Source organism: Neofelis nebulosa, chromosome 7 (assembly GCF_028018385.1).
Source record: "Neofelis nebulosa isolate mNeoNeb1 chromosome 7, mNeoNeb1.pri, whole genome shotgun sequence".
NCBI classification, from domain to species: domain Eukaryota; kingdom Metazoa; phylum Chordata; class Mammalia; order Carnivora; family Felidae; genus Neofelis; species Neofelis nebulosa.
This window is the reverse complement of record NC_080788.1, coordinates 137,547,602-137,569,363: the sequence shown is the minus strand read 5'-3', so window position 1 is coordinate 137,569,363 and position 21,762 is coordinate 137,547,602. Positions and strand designations below refer to the sequence as shown.

The 21,762-nt window shown below is 41.0% G+C and overlaps 1 protein-coding gene across 22 annotated transcripts in view; it reads right to left on the bottom strand.

Annotated features, from left to right (window-relative positions):
* Positions 1-21,762, bottom strand: part of UNC79 (unc-79 homolog, NALCN channel complex subunit) — a 270,421-nt gene that overhangs the window by 142,643 nt on the left and 106,016 nt on the right. For all 22 annotated transcript variants that reach the window (XM_058740150.1, XM_058740151.1, XM_058740144.1 and 19 more), the window contains 4 exons: positions 19,177-19,205; positions 13,927-14,156; positions 9,860-10,031; positions 8,018-8,248 (listed from right to left, as the gene is read on the bottom strand). In XM_058740150.1, the coding sequence (XP_058596133.1) occupies positions 8,018-8,248; positions 9,860-10,031; positions 13,927-14,156; positions 19,177-19,205 (662 nt within the window). The remainder of the gene's footprint in view (positions 1-8,017; positions 8,249-9,859; positions 10,032-13,926; positions 14,157-19,176; positions 19,206-21,762) is intronic.

The following is a 21,762-nucleotide window of genomic DNA, read 5'->3' as shown; positions in this document are numbered from 1 at the left end:
AAAAAAGACAAAACACTGAAACATTAATTACTGAATACAAGTTTATATACTTTTAGATTCTTTTTTTTTCATGTTTATTTATTTTGAGACAGAGAGCACAAGTGCATGTGAGAGGGGGAGGGGCAGAGAGAGAGGGAAAGAGAGAAAATCCCAAGCAGGCTCTGCATGGACATGAGTCTCGACCTCACAAACCATGAGATCATGACCTGAACCAAAACTAGGAGTCAATGCTTAACTAACTGAGCCACCAGGTGCACCTACTTTTGGATTCTTATTATGACAGAGAGACTAAAGATATTTTGATCTGTTAATAAATATGTTCTTTTTGCCATATTGAGAAATTATACTATGAAGTATAGCTCTTGAGGTTATAAAGTAGTATATTCATAAAATTTGCTAATATGCTACAAAACACTGGTAGGTGACAGGAAATTCACAAACTGTCTACCTCTTGGTTTTCTCTGAAAAATAGAGGTTATCAAGTGTTGAAAACTATGATCAATATATATAAGTGAAACTATTAGATGGGGCGCCTGGGTGGCGCAGTCGGTTAAGCGTCCGACTTCAGCCAGGTCACGATCTCGCGGTCCGTGAGTTCGAGCCCCGCGTCAGGCTCTGGGCTGATGGCTCGGAGCCTGGAGCCTGTTTCCGATTCTGTGTCTCCCTCTCTCTCTGCCCCTCCCCCGTTCATGCTCTGTCTCTCTCTGTCCCAAAAATAAATTTAAAAACGTTGAAAAAAAAAATTAAAAAAAAAAAAAAAGAAACTATTAGAAATAGTAAGAGTGATGGAAAAAACTCCGTATGCAGAATATTTAAGGAATATATGAGACAATTTTGTTAAGGACAAAAAGAGTAATTCTGTCCTAAAGTCATTCTAGAGGTGGTGTGAAGGCTTTCTAGAATAAAAAAAGAGTAAAGTGAAGGACAAAAACCTGAATAGAAATAAAAAGTTGTAAAGGATGGTGTGGAGGGTGGGGGTGGAGGACAGAGAGAGAATCTTACCTTGTGTGGTCAAACTGGCTAAGATTGATGGGGAAAGTTTCTTAAGTGAACTTTATTTTTTTATTTTATTTTATTTTATTTTATTATTTTTTTAAATAGGAAACCTATTGTCAAAGTGGTTTCCATACAACACCAAGTGAACTTTAATATTAACAGTGTAGCAGTATAAAACCTGTGTTTGGGTTTTTGTTTTTTGGTTTTTTTTTTTTTTTTTGTCAATGTTTATTTATTTTTGAGAGACAGAGCACAAGCAGGGGAGGGGCACAGAGGCAGGGAGACAGAATCCAAAGCAGGTTCCAGGCTCTGAGCTACCATCACAGAACCCCATGCAGGGCTCAAACCCATGAACCATGAGATCATGACCTGAGCCAAAGTTGGACGCTTAACCAACTGAGCCACCCAGGCACCCCTGAGTTTGGTTTTCTTTCACAGAAAAGGACAAAGTTTTTTGGGTTACTGGTGTGTTCTTAATAAGAAATTGCATGCAAAAAAAGCATTTGATAAAATATAGCATCATTTCTTAATAAAAACCATCAAGAAAAGGGATAGAAGGGATAGAAGGATCATACCTCAAGACCATAAAGGCCAAATATGAATGACCCACCACTAATATCATCCTCAAGGGGGAAAAATTGAGAGCTTTCCTCCTAAGGTCAGAAACATGACAAAGATGTCCACTCTCACCACTGTTACTCAACACACTGTTGGAAGTCCTAGCCTCAGCAATCAGACAATATAAAGAAATAAAAGGCATCCAAATCGACAGGGAGGAAGTCAAATTTTCACTCTTCGCAGATGACATGACACTCTGTGTGGAAAACCCCAAAGACTCTACCTACCAATAAACTGCTAGAACTGATACATGAATTCAGCAAAGTCACAGGATATAAAATCAATGTACAGAAATCAGTTGCATTTCTATACACCAATAATAAAGCAGCAGAAAGAGAAATCAAGGAATCAGTCCCATTTACAATTGCACCCAAAACCACAGAATACCTAAGAATAAACCTGATCAAAGAGGTGAAAAATCTATACACTGAAAACTATATGAAAGCTTATGAAAGAAATTGAAGAAGACACACACACACACAAATTCCATGCTCGTGAATTGAAAGAACAAATATCGTTAAAATGTAGATACTACCCAAAATAACACCAGCATGCTTCACAGAGCTAGAAAAAAAAAAAAAAAAAAAAAAAACCCTAAAATTTGTGTGGAACCAGAAAAGACCCCGAATAGCCAAAGCAATCCTGAAAAAGAAAACCAAAGCTGGAGCCATCATAATCCTGGACTTCAAGCTGTACTATAAAACTGTAATCATCAAGACAGTATGGTACTGGCACAAAAACACTCAGATCAATGGAGGAAAATAGAGAACCCAGAAATGGACCCACAAATGTATGGCCAACTAATCTTTAACAAAGTAGGAAAGAATATCAAATGGAACAAAGACAGTCTCTTCAGCAAGTGGTGCTGGGAAAACTGGACAGCGACATGCAGAACAATGAACCTGGACCACTTTCTTACCCCATAAACAAAAATAAACTCAAAATGGATGAAAGACCTAAATGTTAGACAGGAAGCCATCCCTAGAGGAGAAAACAGGCAACTACCTCTTTGACCTCAGCCGCAGCAACTTCTTACTCAACATGTCTCCAGAGGTAAGGGAAACAAAAGCAAAAAGAACTATTGAGACCTCATCAAGAAAAAAGGCTTCTGCACAGCAAACAGTCAGCAAAAACACTAAAAGGCAACCGACAGAATGGGAGAAGATATTTGCAAATGACATATCAAATAAAGGGTTAGTATCCAAAATCTACAAAGAACTTATCAAACTCCACACCCAAAAAACAAATAATCCAGTGAAGAAATGGGCAAAAGACATGAACAGACACTTCTCCAAAGAAGACATCCAGATGGCCAACTGACACATGAAAAAATGCTCAACTTCACTCATCACCAGGGAAATGCAAATCAAAACCACAATGAGATGCCACCTCACCCCTGTCAGAATGGCTAACATTAACAAGTCAGGCAACAACAGATGTTGGCAAGGATGTGGAGAAAGAGGAATTCTTTTGCACTGCTGGTGGGAAGGCAAACTGGTGCAGCCACTCTGGAAAACAGTGTGGAGTTTCCTCAAAAAATTAAAAATAAAACTACCCTACAACCCAGTAATTGCACTACTAGATATGTATCCAAAGGATACAGAAGTGCTGATCCAAAAGGGCACATGCACCCCAATGTTTATAGCAGCACTATCGACAAGAGCCAAAGTGTGGAAAGAGCCCAAATGTCCACTGACTGAAAAATGGATAAATAAAGAAGATGTGGTGTGTGTGTGTGTGTGTGTGTGTGTGTGTGTGTGTGTGTGTGTATATATATATATATATTTATATATATATGTATATGTAATGGAATACTATTATACTGAATTACTGAATACTATTCAGCAATTAAAGAGAATGAAATCTTGCCATTTGCAACAATTTGGATGGAACCATAGTGTATTATGCTAAGTGAAATAAGTCACTCAGAAAAAGACAAATATCATATGACTTCACTCATATGAGGACTTTAAGATACAAAATAGATGAACATAAGGGAAGGGAAGGAAAAATAAGATAAAAGCAGAGTGGGAGACAAACTGTAAGAGACTCTTAAATATACAGAACAAACTGAGGGTCGCTGGTGGGGTGTTGGGTGGGGGGATGGTCTAGATGGGTGAGAGGCATTAAGGAGGGCACTTGGGATGAGCACTGGGTGTTATATTACATGATGAATCACTAAATTCTATTCCTGAAATCATTATTATACTAATGTCAACTAACTTGGATTTAAATTTAAAAAAATAATAATAATAAAGTAAAAGGATAAAAAGAAAAGAAATTGAACAAGGTTTTTCTTTACCTTTTCAATAATGTGTCTAGGAAACAACTATTCTGTGTCTTACCATAATTTCCTGTGACCCAAGTCCTCAATTATTTAAGAGAACTAAGTCTTCTCAATTAAAACAAAAAAGCCAATTTTTAATTAGCATGTTACATCCTATATTTACTTTTGAAATCTTTTTGTCCTTGTGGTTAAATGGATAATTAAGTATTGTTTCATAGTGACCCTGTGATCCTGGTGAATTAAGTGTTTAAACCTTTTGACATTTCTGACAACTTTTCATATTTTTGCCTTCCCAAAATCAAGTCCTTAATAAAATCTTGATCTCAAACTGGCTTTGAGATTTCTGAGAGGGCCTCTAGAAAATCTCAAAGGATTTTTTTCTTTTTCTAGTAAAATAAGATATTAGGTTTCCAATAACCAGTTAGGTTTATTTGATATGTTGAATTGCATGAAAAGCATCATCAAATACGAAGAGATGCTTAACTTTCCCTAGCTTATATTTGTATAGGTAAAATGTTATGAAATTTCTAGCAATTTGTCATTACTTTTCCTGCTCATGACATAGCCTCTTGATGCTTTCCCTAATGTGATCATAATTCCAGTACTCTCAGAGGATCTGATTATAGCCATTTTTAAAGTCTTTTATCATTCACAGTTTGTTATTGTTTTTTTTCTGATGTTTTCCTGAAAGCTCTTGTGATCAGCCACTAGATAGAAGGCTTTGGCTTTAGCAAAAAGAACTGTCTCTGAGACCCAGGAACAGTATGACAGGCAATACTGAGTACAAGCTTCTGGTGGTATTGCATGCTGCCGGCCTGAGAAAGGATTCCAGAACGTTGGTGGAGAAGCTGATGTGTTCCTAAAACTGCTACCCAAGATTAAAAGGAACAAAAGTTAATTAGATGGGGTTGGGGCACTTGGGTGGTTCCGTTGGTTAAGCATCTGGACTCTGTGTCAGCTCAGATCACAATCTCATGGTTTGTGAATTCGAGCCCTACATCGGGCTCCACGCTGACGGTGCAGGGCCTGCTTGAGATTCTCTTTCTCCCTCTCTCTCTCTCTGCCCCTCCCCACCCCTCTCAAAAATAAATAAACTTAAAAAAAATTTTTTAATTAATTAGATTAGGTTGAATGAACTGATGAATAAAGGTAATCATTTTTTTGTGTTTTTTTTAGTTTGGAACTTTGCTGGCTCTTTAATGTTCTATTTTCTGGATATAAGGTTTTTCTTAAACTAGCTACAACTCACAAGAATTTAGTAGATTATTTTTGTAAACAACAATAAAAACACTTGTCTTTTTCTCCCCCAACATCTGACCCTTCAGAGTTCAGAAACTCTTAGTATTTTTATTTCCATGCACAAGTTTCTCAATCTGTTCTCCTTGTAACAGAACATAATCAGAAAAACTGGTAATACCACCAAGGCTTTGCCTAGACTGTCATAGTAGAGAAGGATGTGCATAGAATCAGATATGACCAGTTTTAAGGAACTAAGGTTGACATGAAGGAGCCAGTGCTTACAAAGCCCTCTTGGAAAAAACAGGATAAGCAAATACGAAATGTTACTTTCTGAAAGGTCCAGGAAACTTAGAATATTTTGGTGACCTTAGAGATAAATTTACCCAAATCTAGAGGTACTGTAGATGAAGTATGATGACAAGTTACTGGCTTAGCATCCTAACCTCTAGCGGTTTCTAAAAGCCCAATCTGAGATTCTCCATAAACATTCCAGCAAAGCCAACATTAAAGGTTTATTTTGGTCAATTACCATTGACTGTCGCTGCATCTACATAAATAATTAGGCCAAATTTAATGAGACTAGTCTTACTTTGTGAATAAGATTAATCTTATTTTGATTATCTATGATCAAAATGGGGGGTGACTATAGACAGAAATTTTATGTTTCAATGGAAAACTATAACCCACGCTTGTGAATTATCAGATTCTAGTCCTGCTCACGGTCTTTGAGCTATTTGTCACCTCCTCATAAACTGAATCCTGCTGTCTCGCACATTTTGTCAGTAACTGGTATTTCCAATTTTCCTCCCACCCTGCTTACTTGGTGTCACTGAAAACTAAAACCTGACGGTCTAGATCCTATTGAGACTCTAGGTTGTCTTGTCCCAAAGCCCTGCAAGCCAGAGCAAGACAATTTGATTTGAACTTCAAAGGACTTGTGGCAATAGCCAGGGCCAGTCAGGAATCTCACCAAACACCAGCATCGCCCATGCGCTGCTCATAACCAGGACAGAGACACTGACGACCTCACTCTATTGTCTAAAGACACTTTGAGCCCAACATCTGCAAATCCTGACTGGCTGCCCTCTGGCCTTGGAAACTAGGTTTAGAGTCTACTGTCACCATTAATCTCAGGTTTTTTTGTGTTTGTTTCCTTGTCCTAATCTATGCCTGCTTCCTCCTTTGCAGATCTCTTACCTGGAAGCTCCTAACCCAAATCTACAGCAATCAACCTACCTTCCTTTTGGTGTGAAACTTCTCTCGAAGTTTCAGAGGAGAGAAATGTGCGGAACCACTCAGACCCCCACACTTGTCATAAGGATCATTTTAATGAAAACGTTAGAACTAAAGAAGATGCAGAAACTTTATCCCAACTTCCCTTGTCTGACTAAAGCAGAGCTTTCAGAAATATCATTTCCATTAAAGGGAGTAGTTACCTGTGAATTCAGCTGCTGTGGAGACAGACTGCCCAGTGCCACTAAGTATCAAAAGGCTCAAGAGAACCTTCCATATCTTCCCATTCCGGCCCTAACTCCCTACCCTACACTTTTTATCTTTGGCTACTGAGGGAGATGCCCATCACTGATATGCAGCAGTGTACTGAGTACTGACTATAAGTATAAATAAACTTTGTCTTTTCTTTCCCAAATGTGTCTGTTACAGGCCCTCAGCTACCATTTCCTCTTATCTTCGATAATCAGATTGGACCAATCCTTTACTATTCCAAAGGAAATAATAATAGAAAACATATCAACACAGTCAAATAATGCCACAAAATAGGGAATTTCTGTTATGCAAAACTCCAATTTTATATGTGAGTCAGTAGGTGGCACCAAAGAAGAAAAAAGTATATCTTGAATCACCCACAGAACTACTCTGTGTCCCAGAAACCTAACGAAAGCTATTTCTTTAGATGGTCTGTGTTCTATTTTATCCTTAAATGTCTTAATTAGACTGAAAAATGCCTCCCTATCTCATTGAAAACAAACCAAAATAATCACAAAATAAAATCCAGAAAATATCTTGAAAAAATGTCCTATATTTCTGCCAAAAACTGATTCTGGACATCCACCTTGCTAAGTTAGACACAAATTATATTGTATTTTAAAAATATGGGGTCTTACCAGCTGTGTATCTGAAGCCTATAATCCACTAAGCAAAAGGATGAGCTCAGAGGAATTTGTCCTATAAGCTGGAGGAAAGGGAGCATTTTGGCACGTCCTATGCCTTTTGTGGCATTCCAAATGAGAGGGCAGGGATTTCTGCCATTCACTTCTAGAAATTTATGTGAAACCACAGAAATTGCTCCTAATCAAATGTTAGCCTTTACACAGACAGTAGACCAGAGAAGGACTGAGACCTTGCAATCTCATAGAAAAACTTTTTTCTTCTGTTTCTTAATTTAAAAAAATACATTCAGCAAAGTCAGGGAAGAATCCTCCCTTAAATTATTATTTTTTTTTTTTTAATTTTGAGAAAGAGAGAGAGCGCGCACGAGCAGGAGAGAAGCAGAGAGAAAGGAAGAGAGAGAATCCCAAGCAGGCTCCAGTCTATCAGCTCAGAGCCCTATGGGGCATGACCCCACAAACCACACGATCGTGAGCTGAGCCAAAATCAAGAGCCACCGAGGTGCCCCATTTTTTTATCTTCTTGTAAATTCTTAGATATCTCACATATTCGTTTTACCATTCTTCATCCCAAACCAACATCAAAGCAGCACATCACTTAAAATGTAGTTGCTCAACTAACCTCATTCAGCTGTATTGACTAAAATAAGGAGAGATGCTCTTCTATAGACAATGATAACATGCTAATGGCTAGGGAAGTGTTTCTCCCAATTCCTCTCCAACAAGGTCAGAGTGGGGGGCCTCCACTTACCCTGGCAAATTCCATTGGTTTGGGAAGAAGGCACATGACCATGACATCAAAGCGAACATCACAGACTGTCTTCAACCACTTGGTGACAAACTGAGGCTTCAGTTTTTCCACCAAACTTCCAACTTCATCATCCATCATATATGCCGTGGAGTGGAACCACTGAAACACCATGGCCACCAGCCTGGCCAAGCTCTCTGTAGGTGTGTTCTCACTGGGCGTGCAAAGGCTCACCTGGAAATGGGCAGATTAGACTCTGCTTTAGCCTTCATCCATTTTACATCATTATTAAGATTCGTTTAACAGCAAAAACAAACAAACAAACAAACAAACAAAAAACGGTTCCCAATAATCCATCTAAAGTAGGCAGTTTATAAATGACACAGGATCATTTAACCTAGAAACTGCATTCCTTACAGGGAGAGAAGGATTGCAACAATAATTTCCCCTCGAGATTGCACCTTTCGATAAGCCTTTTCTCCTAGAAGAAACCTATTTTGTAATCTACACTAGATCAATGCTTTTTTTAAAAGTTAGGTCTGTGGGGCGCCTGGGTGGCGCAGTCGGTTAAGCGTCCGACTTCAGCCAGGTCACGATCTCGCGGTCCGTGAGTTCGAGCCCCGCGTCAGGCTCTGGGCTGATGGCTCGGAGCCTGGAGCCTGCTTCCGATTCTGTGTCTCCCTCTCTCTCTGCCCCTCCCCCGTTCATGCTCTGTCTCTCTCTGTCCCAAAAATAAATAAAAAACGTTGAAAAAAAAAAAAAAGTTAGGTCTGCAAAGTGAAATTTCATAAATATCTTCAGTGAAAAAATAATCTACCTATGTTTCCATTCTAAAATTATCAGATTTAGCTAAGGATTTTCTATCAGTAATAATTCTGAAAGCCTAGAGCCCCCTAACTCAGCACATTATAAATACCCTTTTAAAAGCAGCTCATCGTTTATTCATTATTCATTCTGCAATAATCTTTTATGAAACACAATAGTAGGAGTCAGGAATGTACAAATAAATAAAACAGTATCCTTGCCTTCAAAGAGTTCATAATAGCAGTCATTATGTCATTAGGTAGTAAGCTCTAGGAGCAAAACGTGAAATCAGCAATTAAATACCAATTTGGTAAGACAAAACAAAACACAACTTTTTCAGATAACCATGCAAAAGCATAAAGAGATATATTACTATGGAGACTCAACCTATGTCTCCGTTGGGCAAAAACAAAAGTCTGCTTCTCTAACAGAACTGCCATGTTCAGCTTGCATGGAATCTGGGACCGGGATGTTTGATCTTTACTGAATGAATGTTGCCCGTGAACCAGCCAAAAACAATCAAATTGCCTGTGTTAATACAGCTCTGATTTTTCTGGTTGTATGCAAGCTTGCCCTAAATAAACAAAAAGTGCCACAGATACTGAACTTTCAAGAAAAATGTCATGTGTATAGATGATAGGATGCGAATGATCTGTAAATTATATTGACTCGGTTATTTCACAACATACCCTAGCAACATTCCCATCCATTTTCTGTCAAAGGTGCATTTCAAACAGTCAAGGGTCTGGCCGGTAGGCTTCAACACCTGGCTATTCATTAGAATCAACAAGGAAGCTTTTTTAAAAGTTCCCAAGACGCTAGGGTGGGATCTGGGCATTGCCATTCTTTGAAAGCTTTCCCAGGGAAACCCAATGTGCAGCCCAGGGTTGAGAGCCACTGTCCTACAATATAGAGTCCCACCGCTAAGGTTAACTTTTCACTATTCACTAGCTTCTTTAAAAAGAACAGGAAATATTCCTCATTGGTGCAATGTTGTCATGAGAAATAAGAAAGCAGAGAATAGCTAACTTATTTTCTTACTAAAAACCATATTCCAAATTGACTGAGTAGTCGCTGGTCGTGTTTATCATCATCCTTGTTGTCAAAGTCAGTGTTATCCAGGGAATGGTGGGAAGAGGAAAGTCCCAGCTGCCGCCGGCGATTCAGCTCATATTCCCGCTGCTCAGCATGGAACTCGGCTTCTTTCAACAAGCTGCCAAAGATGAGAGATGTCAAGTTAGGTGATCGAAAAACACATTCTAGGTTATGACCTATTCAGAGCAACAACTTCATGAGTACTCAGGCATAACTGGCTGCTCTCCTTCCAGTTGGTAGAAGTTGCTCCAACAGGCCTAATTTCAGTTCTTTACTATGTTGGACTCCATCCCCATTTCCAAAGTGAATAAACGGAGGCACAAAGAGGCTGCTTCCTCCAATCAATTAGAATCAGGCAGAACTGATGCCTTCTGGCTTCCAGTGTACCAACCATCCCGCTAGACGCCAATACTTCCCCTAGATCTAATCTGAAGTTATATGGACCTCAAATGCATGGTACAAAGAGAGACCGAAGAATTTATACCCAAATGGAAAAATACTCAATATCTAATATTCAAAGATCTGGGAGGTTGGAAGATGGCGGCATAGGAGGACACTGGGCTCACCGCGCGTCCTGCTGATCACTTAGATTCCACCTACACCTGCCTAAAGAACCCAGAAAACCTCCAGAGGATTAGCAGAACGGAGTCTCCGGAGCCAAGCACAGACGAGAGGCCCGTGGAAGAGGGGAGGAAGGGCGGCGAGGCGGTGCGCGCTCCACGGACTGGCGGGAGGGAGCCGGGGCGGAGGGGCAGCCTGCCGGCCAAGCAGAGCCCCCGAGTCTGGCTGGCAAAAGTGGAGGGGCCGGACGGACTGTGTTCCGACAGCAAGCGCGACTTAGCGTCTGGGAGGTCAAAAGTGAACAGCTCTGCTCGGAAAGCGGGAAGGCTGGAGGACAAAGGGAGGGAGAGCTGCTGAGCCCCCGGACGGCAGAGCTCAGCTTGGCGGGGAACAAAGGCGCTCGCCAGCGCCATCTCCCCCGCCCATCCCCCAGCCAGAATCCCAAAGGGAACCAGTTCCTGCCAGGGAACTTGCTCGCTCCGCGCAAACACCCAACTCTGTGCTTCTGCGGAGCCAAACCTCCGGCAGCGGATCTGACTCCCTCCCGCTGCCACAGGGCCCCTCCTGAAGTGGATCACCTAAGGAGAAGCGAGCTAAGCCTGCCCCTCCTGCCCCCGTGCACCTTGCCTACCCATCCCAGCTAATACGCCAGATCCCCAGCACCACAAGCCTGGCAGTGTGCAAGTAGCCCAGACGGGCCACGCCACCCCACAGTGAATCCCGCCCCTAGGAGAGGGGAAGAGAAGGCACACACTAGTCTGACTATGGCCCCAGGGGTGGGCTGGGGGCAGACATCAGGGCTGACTGCGGCCCCACCCACCAACTCCAGTTATACACCACAGCACAGGGGAAGTGCCCTGCAGGTCCCCACCACTCCAGGGACTATCCAAAATGACCAAACAGAAGAATTCCCCTCAGAAGAATCTCCAGGAAGTAACAACAGCTAATGAACTGATCAAAGAGGATTTAAATAATATAACAGAAAGTGAATTTAGAATAATAGTCATAAAATTAATCGCTGGGCTTGAAAACAGTATAGAGGACAGCAGAGAATCTCTTGCTACAGAGATCAAGGGACTAAGGAACAGTCAGGAGGAGCTGAAAAGCGCTTTAAACGAAATGCAAAACAAAATGGAAACGACGACGGCTCGGATTGAAGAGGCAGAGGAGAGAATAGGTGAACTAGAAGATAAAGTTATGGAAAAAGAGGAAGCTGAGAGAAAGAGAGATAAAAAAATCCAGGAGTATGAGGGGAAAATTAGAGAACTAAGTGATACACTAAAAAGAAATAATATACGCATAATTGGTATCCCAGAGGAGGAAGAGAGAGGGAAAGGTGCTGAAGGGGTACTTGAAGAAATAATAGCTGAGAACTTCCCTGAACTGGGGAAGGAAAAAGGCATTGAAATCCAAGAGGCACAGAGAACTCCCTTCAGACGTAACTTGAATCGATCTTCTGCACGACATATCATAGTGAAACTGGCAAAATACAAGGATAAAGAGAAAATTCTGAAAGCAGCTAGAGATAAACGTGCCCTCACATATAAAGGGAGACCTATAAGACTCGTGACTGATCTCTCTTTTGAAACTTGGCAGGCCAGAAAGGCTTGGCACGATATCTTCAGTGTGCTAAACAGAAAAAATATGCAGCCGAGAATCCTTTATCCAGCAAGTCTGTCATTTAGAATAGAAGGAGAGATAAAGGTCTTCCCAAACAAAGATCTGTAAATGAGCAACAAAGACTCCTTTTTCAACCTGCTAAACAAGTCATAATTTTTTTTCAGTTTATTTATTTATTTTGAGAGAGAGAGAGAGAGAGAGAGAGAGAGAGAGAGAGAGAGAGAGAAAGTGCAAGCAGGGGAGGGGCAGAGAGAGAGGGTGAGAGAGAATCCCAAACAGTCTCTGCCAGTCAGTGCGGAGGCTGATGCAGGGCTCAAACTTGCCAACTATGAGATCATGATCCAGGCCGAAACCAAGAGGTGGACGCTTAACTGACTGAGTTACCAGGGCACCCCAACAAGTCATAATTTGTAAGAATAAGACCCAATGTTGGCAAGAGTGTAGCCAAAACTAGCAATTTCATACAATGCTTTTGGCATTATAAATTCATATGCACACTCTGAAAATCAGTTTGGTAATGCATCAATAGCCATTAAAGCATTCATACCCTTTGACCCAGCCAACCATATCTGGTCATCTACCCTAAAAAAATAAAAAAATAGAAAAACAGCACTATTCACAACAATATTTATCACAGTCATATATAATAGTAAAAATGGAAGCAATCTAAAAATCTAAAGGTGGAGGGGAATAATCTAGATGAAAATTATGTTTCCACTAAAAATGGTAAATACGGAAACTATCTAACAACATGCAAAAGAGCTAATGGTATAATGTTATATCAAAAAGTTATGATATACTGTGATTATAATTCTATAAATAAGATGTGCATTTGAGTAAAACTAGAAGAACATGTGCAACACTGATAATGATGACAGCAGTATAGTTGGTTTTTTCTTCTGTAATGTTTCATCTGACAAACATTTATTGCATTTCTACATGCATCAGCCACTGAAGTAAGAGACACAGAAAAGAGTCTCTATCCTTAAAACATACAGTCCAACGTTATTTCTTTAATTTTTAAAAATCTTGCTTCAGTGACTATTATGCAAAAAGAGAACAAGTCTAAAGTTATCATTTCCAAAGCCCCTTTTTCTGTCACGTGATAGGAGAGAAAGCCAACCACCTGCACGACTGGGCTCCTGTCTCACTGGAGAGCCCGCAGCTTTACCCCAGTCCCGAATTACCTAGAGCTCGCCACACTTTACAGTGCACAGTCAGGCCTCAGGCACCCTCTTCCCACCCCTCACTCTGAGGGGTGCCTCTGCTTCACTTTCCTAAAACTCTGCTCTGCACTATCACTCTGCTTACCGTATGAACCGCAATCCTGTGCTTCTGTCTTTATACTCCCTACATGGGTAAGGTGAAGGTGGAGACTACATTTTATTCTCTCTTGTCTCCCAAGTGCCTAACACACGCTTGGCTGAATGAATGAATTAAAACATCGTCACTGGGGCGGCCGTGTAGCTCACGTGGTTAAGCATCTGACCTGGGCTCAGACCATGATCTCATGGTTTATGAGTTCCAGCCCCGCATAGGGCTCTGTGCTCTGCACTGACAGCGCAGAGTCTGTCTGGGACTCTCTCTCTCTCTCTCCCCCCCTCTTTCTCTGCTGCTCCCCAACTTGAATGCACACACACTCACTCTCTCTCTCTCTCTCTCTCTCTCTCTCAAAATGAATAAATAAACTTAAAAAAAAATCATCACTGCATTATGGAAGGTGAGAGGCTAGGCTGAGGGCACCTGAAGTTGAATGAACTTTACCAATGTGCCAAGGGTGGCTCAAAACCAAGGTGCTGTTTCCGGTAGACCACTAACCAGCTGCCTGTTACCTGATCACAGCCTCCACGGCGCAGACCAGCTCCTCGGCACCGCATTCCCGAGTGTTGATGGGTGGAGGGGAGGTCTGATAGAGGTGGGTCTCCGACGCAGCCCCCACTTCATTGCTGTGATGATTCGAGTGGCATCTCTTGCAGTACCGAACGGGCCTGTTTCCGTGACGGCCACAGCAGCCCGCTGAAAAGCAGGTAACAACTGCTCTTCTTACATGGGAACTGCAGTTCTAGAAGCAAAAAATAGCGAAATCAACTAAAACTGGTCACTGAGGTAAATGGGGCTAAGAAGTGGAACAAACGGAATGTAAAGGGGCCTCCGAAAGTGGCTGCACATTTCTAAAGTTTCCAAAACACGGGTCACTCCTAACCAGTTACATTTCAGGCAGAGCTAAAAATGAAGGTAAGATGCGGTTTCTATTGGTGTGAGTGGCAGAAAAGCTCTAAAGAGGGAGGAGTGGAACTGTGTTGAAAAGCCCTCTGTAAAGCTACCTCAGTCATGGGTTGGGGATGGGGCGCTTTCTGGATTATTTCCAGTTAGTGTTTCAAGAGTTTTCAGCAGAAATACAGAGGAAAAAAACTAAAACTGTGGTCCAGAGAGAGTGCATCACAGCACATCAGAATAGGAAGGGAATAATTTCCCCCAAATTACTTTCAAATTACTTATCCACCACTGAAGGAGCAGATTTCCAGTGCAGCTCTCCTGTCCTTGCTGTGTTCAAGGACAGGTAGGGGGCCCTAAGCAGGCCTCCCACCCACTCACGCCCTCCACCAGTATTCTTTCCATTAAGACCTAAAGAATACATCAAATACGTCAACAGACACCACAGGAATATAGCAAAACACAGCAAGAACCATTCACAGAACGAGCTGCTGACATCAACTATAGGCAAGGAGTCAACAGATGAAGGGATGCCAATGAGAAAAGTAGGGGCACGTAAGACAGATTCCAGAGTCCAAGGGGGCTATGTCAGAGCTGCCCTGACAAGAGGCAGGGGAGAGAGGCACCATCTGAGGAGCTGTGGGGAAACGCTCCTGACTTCTGCAAAAATATGTGTCCCAAGTCTGTGAGAGATGCCACACCATGTGCTCAACATCTTGTGTCCTAAGAGCTTTGCAGACTTTCAATAGAGCTTATAAAGATGTGAACACCTCGCGGGGATGTTATACTATAGGCCATTATGAACTCAGAGCCTGGTGAATATTTGAGACCCCTCCATGACAGATCTTTTGAGGGCAGAATAAGGAAGGAGGCCAGCACAAAACCTACACCAAAACACTGACAATGTGTTGAACTGCCTATCAAAGCGACCATTTCAAAGTAGGGTTTGTTCCACCTTGCTTTTAGCACAAGGCTTTGGACACTGGTGTCAGCACATCTCACTTTCTAAACAGGACTCAGGCCTACAAATCATAAAAGCCAAGTGTAACATTTTTGTAATTTTTTTTTCTTTTCATTAATAAGGTTTTTAAAATTATTTGTTAAAATACAGTGTGTTTATTCTGCAACTGAGGCCCAAGTCTTGTGAGCATCCAACTCAGTCCTGACTCAAAGTGGTGTATTTTTCCCGTGTGTCCTTCCTTTCTCACTCACACACTAACTTTCATTCTGGAAGCACAAGAACCCTTATTGGCTTAGGGCTTCTGCTTGCCACCAAACCAATACCACACCACTAGCAGTGTGGTATATATCAGAGCATGTTCTTAGTGTTTAATTTCTTCCTCCTCATTATAATTAGTCTTTGTTCCTCTGGCATTCCCACCATTCTATAAACAAGAGAATGTGGATATGGGTTTAGTGGGTAGTTATTCACTATAATAAAGCCCTGAAGTTTAAGGCCTGCAATTTACCATCCTATTTTCTGTTCACATATTATTTACATTCTTCCCACATGCAAATTCTTGGCTGGAGGTTCAAGGTCTTGTCATCTAAATCAAGTCCAGCTGTGTATGAGGCTCTTTGGGTTGGCTTCCTCAGGTATGCTTCCATTTGCCTTGAATCTAGATGGTCTCATGGCTGCTTCAATCAAGAGAGTATGGCAGAAGTGATACCTATATGACTCTTGAGGCCAGATTTAAAAAGACATGCAGCTTCCACCTGGCCATCTTGAAATGTTCTCTCTTCAGATGCTTCCTCATTGGAATACTCAGAACTTTGTCCTGGCCAAGCCATGTAGAGAGGCAATGGGTAAGTCTCTTGTCAACAGCGCTGCATAAGCCCAGCCTTCAAGTCACCCCACCCGAGAGCCAAAACATATGATCTGGAAGCCTCTAGATAATCCCAGCCCCCAGTTATTCAAGTCTTCCCTGATGAGACCTCAAACATCATCAAGCAGAGACAGGCTATGGACTGTGCCCTGTCCCAATCCCTGACCAACAAAATCTATGAGCATAATTAAATGGATTGTTGGTTTATGCTACTACATTTGAGTGATTTAGTGATTTCTTATGCAGTTATCTGGATACACACCAACTAGGAGTCAACCTGCTTTATCACCATGTGCTACCAATTCTAAATAATATCGGCAATAAAATACTTTCCCCCATAATAACCTTTGCTTGACTTAAGTTCTAACCAATTCTTGTGGTTCCCACTAAGTTTTAATAAGCCACAGTCAGTCCTCAACCCATGTGGACTCAGTGATATGCATTCATTTCCAAAGTAAAGTAGAGAGATTTCCCAGAGATTCAAATTCAGATGGGCATAGTTTCTCCAGCTACTCTGTTTCACTGCTTTGAACTTTAAACATAAAAAAAAAATCCCAACCTGTCTCACAGAATGACAGAATTGACATAAATCAAAGTCTTTCTCTTTACCTTTACAATCTTGATGCTTATTTCAAACCCACTGTTCAACTGTAGGAATATGTACTCCAGAAGAGGTAGACACAAACTGTACCCAAAGCAAGCTCAAACAATTCTGAACTATCACGAACTTAATGAATGTTCTCTAAATAACTTTCATATAAAACACATTTATTAAAGGATAAGTAATAAAAATCTGCTAATTTGAAATTTATTACTAAAAATAATTTTGTCATATAAAGTAGGGCAGTGTTAAAAAAATGATCCACTCTGGGTATCAAATATGTTAGGTATACCACCAGAGTCAGGACATACTAATTTGGAATATAAAACTGCTTCTCATCCTCGTCCCTCCAGCTTATAAAAGATTCTCAAAGTAGGATATAGCCTCAGGATAAAAAATCGAATCAAAAATATGCTGACTGGCTGCACAATCCTCTGTTAAAACTTCAGAAAGATAAAAGATGGTGATGCTCAGTTGAGCCTTTCAGCTAGAAGAGGGCTTCTAATAATTTTAAGGGCAGACTGAAATGCCCCAAGTACAGAAAGGACCGTCCCCAAAAGAATTATAGAGGCGGTTTGGGGGGCACTGAACTCCAATGAGATTTATTGAAAATCCACAAGGTTTTACAGAAAGTCTTATTAGCAAAAGCGCCATCGACTTAGACTACAGGGGACAGACACAGTTCAACATGAAAGGAAGTCTATGGGACCCGACTTCTGCATCAGGGAGCAAGCTAAGGGAGCCCCTCAACTGCACCATGTGCCATTTCTTTTCGGAAAAGATGTTTTAGAGAGTAAAGAATGTAGGAGAACAACGATGGATTAGGGAACTACTCCCAGGATGTAAAACCACATCCTAGTCAAGGCACACTCGCTATCCCTGGAGACAGAGGAGCCGTTGTCATGTTCGTGGCTGGAGCTGCTACAGTCCTCTGACAGCTATGTGCTTCCATTTCCTCTTCCAAATGGAGGCCTACTGCTGTCATCCTGTCCCTGTCTCACCATCTTGTGTAGGGTGTGGAGGGGGCAGGTAACTTGCCTTTTTAGTTCACAGGTCTCTGGATCAAGAGAATTTGTACCCAAGGAGTTTCATCAGTGACCAGACCATATGCAGATCACAAGATGATGAACTGAAGCCATAAATGGATTTAAGACTTTAGGAGGTCTCGTAAGGTGGTGAAAGTATTTTACATGTGGAAGAAATGTAAGTAATTATGTCCAGAGGGTAGATTATGGTAGATTAAATGTGACCACGGAATTCTTGTCACTCCTTTTCTAAAGGGCAGAGGTCTATGTCCCCACTCCTTGAATCTGGGCTGGACTTGGGACTTGCTCTGACCAGTGGAATGCAGCAGAAGTGATGCTGTGTGACTTAGGAGCTTCAATCTCAAAAGGCCTTGCGACTTCCTCTCTCATTCGCTCAGAACACTGCTGCCTTGTGAACAAATCCAGCCTTGCCCCCTGGAGGATGAGACACCTAATGGAAAGAGGGAGAGCCAGACACCCCTGTCATCCAACCATTCCAGCTGTCCCAGCTGAGGCCCCAGACATGGGAGTGAGCTCATCTGGGGCCAGCCAATCCCTAGGCTACCCACCAATTGACTGCAGGCACATGAGTGAACCTAGGGGAGTTTATCAAAAGAACTGTCTCATTGAGCACAGGCCAAATTGCCAATCCACAGAACTGTGATCAATAAATGCCTGTTGTTACAAGCCATGATATTTTAGATTATGTGACAACAGATCACTGAAATAGCCCTCCAAAGGTACCCACTCATGACCAATTCCTAAACATTTAAGTGACTTGTACATGGTCTCATAGGTAGGTGGGGATAGAGCTGGCCAGAAACCAAGGGTCTCAACCAACTAATCCAAAGTTCTTTGTATGATGCCTTACTACCTTCTCTTGTACTTTTCAACAACTAGAACAAGAAAAGAAGATGGAAATGGCTCAGGGAAACTGTTATGAAAAGTGGCTAAAGGCAATTTGAAGGTAGAATCTTTAACTAGAGATTTCATTCATCTTACATCTAAATGAATGTTTTCTATATAAATACAGTCAGTCTGGGTATGTTTTTGACACACATATATTGAACTATTTGCACTCCACTTCAAAGCAATAAAGATGTCTAGCACACAAGATACATCCTTTACCAAGGTTAAGGTAAAAGCTTTTTGTAACTAGAGTCACATATGCTTTTATTTCAGATTACATACCAAAAACACTGTGCGTAAGATGGGTGAGCAAAAGCAGAAATGGAAAGAGAGACCATTCGGACACAGTAATCTTGCATGTTCAATGATTTATTTTCCCCCTTCAGGAATACAGTGACATGTACATACTGGGAAACCGTGGTGCAGAAATGAGGCAGATGTCAATGAATGAATTTACATACAAACACAGCAAATCATGCCCCCACCACACAGATAGTTTGCTCTTACCTTTTTCTGACATATAGCAGATATTTCAGCTGTAAGGGGAAGGTACACAATATATTAACAAAGAAAGACAGCCCATTTTAAATGAGGGCAGCCACGAAGGTGAGTAAAAGCAAGCTTAGTAACACAACCTCTAGACCTGACCAAAACAGCTTCTCTCTTGTCTTATTGTCATCTCCCTGTGTTTGATGAGGTTAGGAACACCTGCATGCTGCAAATACTTCCCCTATTCTTAAAAGTAATTCAACCTCCTCAGACATGACTTAGAATTCAGATCACATTAGGGGCACCCGGGTGGCCCAGTTGGTTAAACGTCTGACTTTGACTCAGGTCATGATCTCACGGTTCGTAAGTTCGAGCCCTCATCAGGCTCTGAGCTGACAACTTGGAGCCTGGAGCCTGTTTCAGATTCTGTGTCTCCCTCTCTCTCTGACCCTCCCCCACTCACAGTCTGTCTCTCTCTCAAAAATAAACAAACATTTAAAATTTTTTAATAAATAAAATAAAATAAAATAAAACAAAACAAAAAGAATTCAGATCATGTTAAAGCCAAAGCAAAATAACATTCATCTCACCTCCTCATCTGACATAGAACAAAACTGAGGTTTGCATAACTTCTTCAACATCACACAGGCTATCAATTGATAAAGGCAGATCTAGAGATGACATCTCTGGATTCCCTGTTTACTGTCTTCCATTATGCTACGACACCAAGTTGATGTGATATATTTAGAGCTTCACCATGGAGATGATTTGCTATTTCAAAACTGTAGAAAAACCTTACTAACTTGGATTACTCAGAGACGAATTATTGATTTATATCAGTCCTTAACTAGTGTAAAACCACCTACATGCTCATTTCAGAGAAAGCAATTGGCAAACTCATGGATTGGCCAGTTGGAGTAAGGCGCTCAAACTACTGTCTACTTCAGGATCAACAAACAGATACATATTCTTTTCAGTGGGCACAGCAATTATTTTCGTGAAAATTGATGCTTGAGAATACTTGAAAATAATTTTTCCAGGAATATGTTAACATTCCCCATGAAATAGTTAAGTGTTCAAAAAATGAACTGAAGCATTACTTACAGTATAGTCTATGTTAAAATTTATCAAAAAGGTCAAGATAAATGTCTCCCAAACTGTCTGGAAATTATGAATTAGTAGATGCTAAACTGATGAAATTTATAACTCAGTTTTTAAAACTGGTTTTGAATAATTAATGGTTATTAGCAGTTTGATATCTTAGAGTCTGTCTTAACCAGAAGTTAGTGTCACACCTCTAGATAAATAATTAAAAGTTATTACAAGTTTTCTTCCAAAGATGAATATCTTCTGGAGAAGGTGACCAGAATTCAGCAACACATCTGATATTTAAAAATGTAGTTTTGCTCCTGACTATAGACTTCACCTTGGAGCACTGGCAGTTCACTAACAAGGTAGCCTAATTTAAGGAGGGAAAAATTTACCTTTACCCATAAAACCCAAATCTTTTCACAGTTATTCTTATATAAATTTTCAAAATGTCTCTTTGAAGGATATAGAGGCTGACATTACTGACCCATTTTACAGAAAAATATCATTCACTAATTTATTTCTTAAGGGTGAGATGACCTAATATTAAAAGTTAGACTACAGGGCACCTGGGTGGCTCAATTGGTTAAGCGTCCGACTTCGGCTCAGGTCATGATCTCGTGGTTCGTGAGTTTGAGCCCCGCATCAAGATCTGTGCTGACAGCTTGGAGCCTGGAGCCTGCTTCAGATTCTTTTTCTCCCTCTCTCTCTCTACCCCTTGCCTGCTTATACTCTGTCTGTCTTTCTCTCTCAAAAACAAACATTAAAAAAAAAAAGTTAGACTACAAAGAAATAGTGTAATTATCATCAAGAAAATGGCCTTAAGTTGTTTTTTTTTTTAATGTTCACAGAATTTAGTTAACATAAGGTTTTTACAGTTCTTCTTAAATATGGCCTTTCATAGAAAGTCTTCTATTATCTACCTCTGAAGTCATATATCAAAGCTCCTATGGACCCCCAGCTTTTCCACCTTTCATCTTTCCTCTGCTTTCCCGAATAATTTTCCCTGGTCATTTCAGCCTCCAATTAAGTGGCTGGGATACCTGCTTCCAGATGTGTGAAGGAAACCTCTGTCTGGGACCTGCCACCTTACAAGACATAGCTTTCAGAACTCTAACCAACTACAAACATCACAGTCCCGTCTTTTAACTGAGATGAGTCACCTATACTTTATCCCCACTTTACTAGGGAGACTGAGTCTCAGAGCAATTAAATGATGTTCCCTAAAAACACAGAGCTAGTAATAGCAGTAGGAGAAAGCCCCATGATTCAATGTTCTTCCCACCGATGTTTCCTATTCCCTTTCTGACCTGGCACAGCAAACATCATTGGCAATGCCTGTTATACATACAGAAAATCTCTTAAGACATAATTCAGCAGGGCTTTTGTCACACAGAATCTTAATTCCAACATCTACCCTTAATTTCGGCAAAGGTGATACCTCTTCCTTCATTATTAAATGTGTGGGTATAAGGAAGACATTGATCTAATGCTTCATCTCAATGACTATTCACA